Source organism: Solanum lycopersicum, chromosome 10 (genome assembly GCF_036512215.1).
Source record: "Solanum lycopersicum chromosome 10, SLM_r2.1".
In the NCBI taxonomy this organism is placed as follows: domain Eukaryota; kingdom Viridiplantae; phylum Streptophyta; class Magnoliopsida; order Solanales; family Solanaceae; genus Solanum; species Solanum lycopersicum.
In genome coordinates, this window is record NC_090809.1 from 20,887,294 (window position 1) to 20,894,594 (window position 7,301).

General features: G+C 39.0%; 2 protein-coding genes across 2 annotated transcripts; both read right to left on the bottom strand.

The window, feature by feature from the left end:
- Positions 1–1,597: 1,597 nt before the first annotated feature.
- On the bottom strand, positions 1,598–2,479 carry LOC109121248 (uncharacterized mitochondrial protein AtMg00860-like). Its single transcript, XM_019215918.1, has 2 exons — positions 2,092–2,479; positions 1,598–1,728 (listed from the first exon to the last, which is right to left on the bottom strand). The coding sequence occupies exons 1-2, from the start codon at positions 2,477–2,479 to the stop codon at positions 1,598–1,600; spliced, it is 519 nt and encodes a 172-aa protein (XP_019071463.1).
- A 1,739-nt stretch (positions 2,480–4,218) lies between these two features.
- On the bottom strand, positions 4,219–5,514 carry LOC101260488 (uncharacterized). Its single transcript, XM_004248943.1, has one exon. It carries the CDS (start codon positions 5,512–5,514, stop codon positions 4,219–4,221), a length of 1,296 nt encoding a protein of 431 aa, XP_004248991.1.
- Between the last annotated feature and the right edge of the window lie 1,787 nt (positions 5,515–7,301).

Consider the following 7,301-nt stretch of genomic DNA (forward strand, 5'->3'; position numbering starts at 1 on the left):
TTTGCCTTCTATATCTGCTAAGTAAAAAGCACCATTGGGTAATAGCCTTTTAACAACGAATGGTCCTTTCCAATTTGGAGAAAATTTGCCTTTGATTTCAGCATGATGTGGCAAAATGCGTCTCAACACTAATTGACCCTCTTCAAAATGTCTGGGACGCACCTTTTGGTTGTAGGCCCATGCCACTCTTTTCTGATATAATTGTCCATGACATACTAATGTCATACGCTTCTCATCAATCAAACTTAATTGCTCTAACCGGGTTTTGATCCATTCATCATCATCAATTTCAGCTTCCACAACGATTCGTAAAGATAAGATCTCAATCTCTGCAGGTATAACTACTTCAGTCCCGTATACCAGTGAATATGAGGTAGCGCCCACTGACGTACGGATTGTAGTGCGATAACCCAACAAAGCAAAAGGCAACTTTTCATGCCATTGTCGAGAACTTTGCACCATCTTATGAAGTATCTTTTTATATTTTTGTTAGCAGCTTCTACAGCCCCGTTTGCCTTTGGGCGATACGGAGTCGAATTTCGATGCTCAATCTTAAATCGGTGGTATACCGCTTGCATTAAGTGGTTGTTGAGATTTGCGGCGTTGTCAGTTATAATCACCTTTGGAATACCAAACCGACAGATGATGTTGAAATGCATAAAATCCACCACGACCTTCATGGTCACTGACTTGGAAGTTACTGCTTCCACCCACTTTGTAAAATAATCAATAGCCACGAAGATGAACCTGTGACCATTCGATGCTTTTGGTTCTATCGGTCCAATAACATCCATTCCCCATGCCACGAAAGGCCATGGAGCAGACATTGCATACAACTCAAAAGGGGAAGAATGTATTAAATCACCATGTATTTGACATTCATGACATTTACGAACAAATCGTATGGAATCCCGCTCCATGGTGAGCCAATAATATTCTGCTCGAAGTATCTTCTTGGCTAGAACATATCCATTCATATGATATCCACAAACTCCTGAGTGTACTTCAATCATGATTGTGGAGGCATTTTGAGCATTTACACACCTTAGAAGACCTATAAATCGGGTGTCTTCTTGTACAGTATGCCTCCACTTAAGAAAAAACCCCTTGCTAGTCATCGAATAGTCCTTTTTTGATTACTAGTTACATTTGACGGACATTCTCCAGACTGAAGATAAGTTTTGATATCATGAAACCAAGGCTTATCATCAAATTCCTCCTCAATCATGTTGCAATAGGCATGTTGATCACGAAATTGTATGTATAAAGGGTCGATATGGGCGTCATCAGGGTGTTGGAGCATCGAAGATAAAGTGGCCAATGCATCTGCAATCTCATTGTGCATTCTGGGAATATGTCTAAACTTTGTCGACACGAATCATTGACAAAGACCTTGTAAACAATGTTGATATGGTATGATCTTTGAATCTCAAGTTTCCCATTCTCCTTGAATTTGATGAACTAGTAAGTCTGAGTCTCCTAACACTAAGAGTTCTTGGATGCCCATGTCAACAGCTAACCTCAGACCCAAAATGCACGCTTCGTACTCAGACATATTATTAGTACAATAGAATCTAAGTTGGGTTGATATAGGGTATTATTCCCCTGATTCAGACATAAGAACAGCTCCTATTCCAACTCTTTTCCTGTTAGAGGCACCATCAAAGAATAACTTCCAACCTTGATCGTTATCGTGAATAACTTCAACGATATAAGATATCTCTTCATCTGGAAAATAGGTCTTAAGTGGTTCATATTCTTCATCAATAGGGTTCTCTTATAAATGATCTGCCAATGCTTGAGCTTTCATTGCGGTCCGCGTTATATAGATAATGTCAAACTCTGTGAGCAATATTTGCCATTTCGCAAGCCTGCCTGTGGGCATGGGCTTTTGAAAAATATATTTCAATGGATCTATACGAGAGATGAGATAAGTAGTGTAAGATGAAAGATAATGTTTCAACTTCTATGCTACACAAGATAGGGCACAACACGTTCGTTCAAGAAGGGTGTACTTCGCTTCGTAAACGGTAAACTTCTTGCTGAGGTAATAAATGGCCCGCTCTTTCTTCCTAGTGTCGTCATGCTGACCCAGTACACAACCAAAAGAATTATCCAGTACTGACATATACAATATCAAAGGTCTTCCCGGCTCGGGAAGAACCAACACAGGGGGATTCGATAGGTAATTCTTAATTTTTTCAAAAGCTTCTGGACATTCTTCGGTCCACTCGACTGTGGCATTCTTTTTCAACAACTTAAAGATAGGCTCACAAGTTGTTGTGAGTTGAGTAATGAATCTGCTGATGTAGTTTAGCCTTCCTAGAAGGCTCATAACCTCAGTTTTGTTCTTTGGAGGTGGCAATTCTTGAATTGCTTTTATTTTTGAAGGATCCAACTCGATACCTCTTCGACTTACTATAAACCCCAAAAGCTTCCCCGATGGCACTCCAAATACACATTTTGCAGGATTAAGCATGATATTATACCTGCGGAGTCTTTCGAAGAATCTCCTTAAGTCTTTCACATGATCTGACTATTTTTTAGATTAATGATAACATCATCCACATAAACTTCGATTTCTCTATGCATCATACCGTGAAACATGGTTGTCATTGCTCTCATATAAATTGTCCCTACATTTTTTTAATCCAAAAGGCATAACACGATAACAATACGTACCCGATGGAGTGATAAAAGATGTTTTTTCTGCATCTTCATCATCCATAATAATCAGATGGTAACCCGCATAACAATCCACAAAAGATGCAACCTCATGTTTAGCAAAATTATCCAATAAAATATGGATGTTAGGCAAAGGAAAATCATCTTTTGGACTTGCCTTATTCAAATCACGATAATCAACACACATTTAAACTTTTCCATCTTTCTTAGGGACAAGTACGATACTGGCTAACCAAGAAGGATATTGAGTGACTTGAATGACTTTGGCCTCAAGTTGTTTTGTGATCTCCTCTTCAATTATTACACTCATGTCGATTTTCTGTTTTCTAAACTTCTTCTTTATCGGAGGAAAATTAGGATTAATTGTCAATTTGTGAACAACCATGTCACTGCTTAATCCAGGCATGTCATCATAAGATGACGCAAAAACATCTTTGTAATCAAACAGGGCCTTGATTATACCGTCCTTTTGATGTCGAACATGTACACTTATCTTAGTCTCCTTAATAATTTCCTGATCCCCCAAATTTATCGTCTCAGTTTCACTCATGTTTGGATTTGACATAATTTTAAAATGATCGAAATCCCTCCTTACTTCTTCAAATACTCTGTCTTCATCATATTCGATTTCTCGACTTATTATTTCAATATTAGGTCAAAGATTAGATTGGATATTAAGATCTGGCGAAAAATTTTGCATGCATGTCATATCCCTAGAATCGGCATAAAAAGAACTGTATAAAAGAAAACGAACAAATATATTACAATGAAATAAAGATGCAATTACATCCTATTGAAAATGGAAATAGAATGTTTGAAATAAAACGACAAGATAAAATCCGAATTACAATCCTTGAATGAATCGGATGACAAAAGAAAAAACAAGACAGACTACCAAGACTCGTCTTTAATGGGGAGAGGGGTGGCCTCCCAATTGTTTAGATTGACATCAAGACCAATGAATTGCACATCTCTGTCGCTAGTGCCTTCTCCGAGTTCCACCATATCAACCTCAACAAATAAATCTTTAAAATAGTTGATCATTTCTTCGCTAACTTTCATCACTGGCTCTGGAAAAGATGATTGATAAAATTCTTTTGCGCGGGCTTTGATGAAGGATTTGTAGATTGGTTGTATAGGCTTTGTAAGTGACCATACATCTCTCTTTTGCTTCTTTACCTTCATTTTATCCTCGACTCTAGGTTGGTAGCTTAAGCCAAAAGTACCGATGCTCTTTCGTAGACTCACAGGATAAGCTCTTCCTTGCAAGCAGATTCCTAAGCCTTTATCCGGCTCAAACCCATGTTTCAACAATTCATTCACCACCATTATAGACGCGATGAGCATATTTGGTTTTGAAATGACACTCCCTTCGGGGACATGCTCAATAACCACTACCTTAGAAGCTTGATAAACTAGTGCCTCATTCTCATTATCCTCCTTGATAAAAGGGAAGGAAGAGTCTTTGTAGATTGACAAATCCCCCTCACCATGAACAATTACCTCTTGTCGGTCGTATTCAAACTTAATCATTTAATGCAATGTTGAGGGGACTGCTCCAGCCCTATGCACGCATGGCCTCCCCAACAATAAATTGTAGGACGTGTTGATATCCAATACTTGAAAATTCACGGCGAAATCCACAGGCCCTATGGTTAGTACGAGCTCTATCTCACCAATAACATCTGTTTTTGACCCATCAAAAGCTCTAACACATATATTATTGGGTCGGACCCTTTCAGCACTAACATTCAATTTCTGTAGAGTTGATAAAGGACAAATATTTGCTCCAGATCCTCCATCAATTAGAACTCGAGTGACATGTGAAAGCTCACACTTTACAGTGATATGTAGGCCTTGGTTATGTCCTGTACCTTCTTTGGGTAGTTCATCATCTGAAAAGGTGATGCGGTTTACCTCAAATATTCTCCCAACAATTTTCTCTAACTGACTCACTGTAACTTTACTAGGAACATGTGCTTCATTCAAAATTTTCATTATAGCCTTACGATGTTCATCAGAATGTATTAGCAAAGACAACAAAGATATTTGGGCTGGAGTTTTTCTTAATTGTTCCACCACGGAGTAGTCTGATAGTTTCATCTTCCTTAGGAATTCCCCTGCCTCTCCTTCAGTGATTGGACTTTTTATTTGTATTTGGTCATTTTTAGTTTTCCTTAATTCCATCGGTACATAACATCTTCCTGAACGGGTTATTCCTCCCACTTCATCTATTTCTTCAGCAACTTCTTTTCCCTTGTATGTCACGACAGTAGGTTCATAATTCCAAGGAACAGCTTTGGGGTTAGTCATTGGGAGCTGGGATACAGGCCTGATATTCACAGGAGGAATATGGGCCCCTTGCACGATCAAGATAGGTTTGTTTGGCCTTTTTGGAACCAACAATATTGCCTTACTCAGACTTGCCCAAACATTTTCAAGGGCTCCTTTCACAGTTAAGATGGGTGTGTTTGATGGACTCAACTTTACTAACACACTTTCCGCCCCTAAAGGCATCATTTTTGTTAAATCAGCAACATTTGCTGACTTCTCAATGCCAGTTCCAACCCTAAGGATTGGCTTATACAGAGATGCAAACTCTTCATGACCCTTTATCATTTCTAGCATGTTTGTTTCAGTATGCCTTAGTAATGGATTTTGATTGATGTTGGGTACACTCAGACTTTTAACTATAATTCGATTAGAATCGATCAAATCCTGAATGACCCTTTTCAAATACCAACATCTCTCTATGTTGTGCCCTGGGGCATTAGAACAATATGCACAATGTTGAGAATAATCCAAATTTCTCGGGGGAGGATTCGACATCTTTCTCTCAATAGGACTCAAAACATTCAACGTCCTTAATTTTTGGAATAAGCTAGCATAAGACTCCCCAATAGGAGTGAAGTCATCTTTAACGCCATTTCCCTTTTTGTATTATGGTCTAGGACGGAAAGGAATTCTAGCAGTATTTTGATGAACTTGTGGGGATGGTGGATGATTTTGTGGAGTTGGTACACGCCATTGTGGGTAAGAAGGGGGTGCAATTGGTTGTGCATTAAAAACATGATATGGAGTGTATGGGATAGAATATTGTGGAGCTTGGGAAGGAAAATAGTGTTGTGGGGAATTACCTAGAACATGAGCCTAGGCGCTGATACAATAGTGGCCACATCCTCCCTTCTGTTCTTCCCTCCAATATTTCCAGAACCATTTTGAAGCACTTGTGTTGTGGCTTTTAAGGCAGCTTGACTTACAATCTTTCCAGACTTGATGCCATTTTCCACCATTTCCCCTACCTTAATAACTTCAGCGAATGTCTTCCCTACGGCAAAAAGCAGATAGTAAAGGTAATCAGGTTCTTGCGCCTGGAGAAAAACGTCAATCATCTTTGACTCCTTCATCGGTGGTTTAACCCTAGTAGCTTGTTCCCTCCATCTGATAGCATATTCACGAAATTTTTCCGTGGTCTTTTTCCTCATGTTGTCTAACGAGGAGCAATCTAGAACAATGTCAATATTATATTGGAATTGCTGTACAAAACATCGAGCCAAATCATCCCATATGTGCCAGTTGGTGATATCCTGATCTATGAACCATTTAGATGCAATCCCTACTAAGCTTTCACCAAAATAGGCCATAAATAACTCTTCTTTTCCCTCTGCACCCCTCAATTGGTTGCAATATCTATTTAGATGAGCTATGGGGTCTCCGTGACAATCATATTTTTAAAACTTCGGAGTTTTAAATCCAGCAGGTAAATAGACGTGAGGAAACATATACAAGTCACTAAACGAGATGCCTTTGTGGCCTCCTAGTCCTTGCATATCTCTTATACTTTGTTCCAAACTCTTCATTTTCTTAGTCATTTCTTCATGTTCCTCATTCTTGATCATCCTCTCAATTTCGACAGGGGAACTATATTGATGAATGTGGGGATGAGAGCTTGGAATTTTAATGGTCTCTTCAAGAGTGTAACTCTGATCACGCCGAACTTTGGGCAGAGGATCGTTGTTGGATTTGGGCACCATCAGGCGTATTTGAAGGGCGCACCATAGAAGTTCCAGCGACATTGAATGTGTTAGCATAGGGGTTGAATCCAGGGGGATATATCGGATCGCTTGTCGACACCTGGATAGGGTGTGACATATTTGTATTAAAATAGTCTCAGATTGAAGATGGTGGAGGTTGTCCACTCATACAAGCCTCGTACATCTCTGCCATCTGTTATTTTAACGCCCTTATCTCTTCTGTTGTCCTTATTTCTTGTGAAATCCTGTTTTGGATCTCCTCATCATTGTCCGATTCATTTTCGTCTTTGGGGGGCATTTTCTGTTTCCCTTTTGATCTTGTGTTGTAAGGATGCGATGCCAGTTTAACCACAAACCAACTACCTTTAAGCTAGTATGTCTCTCTCTCTTTCTCTCTCTATTTCTCTCTCTCTCTCTCTCTCTGAATAGAGTAACAAACCAATTAGTGTTAAGAAATTATGCACATTGTATCCACATACATACTTCTAATATGGAGGACCTCATGTTTCATTCCCGCTTACCTAGGCATTCTTCTCTTAATTAGTTTTTTAATATTTTATTATTATTATTATTTATTTATTT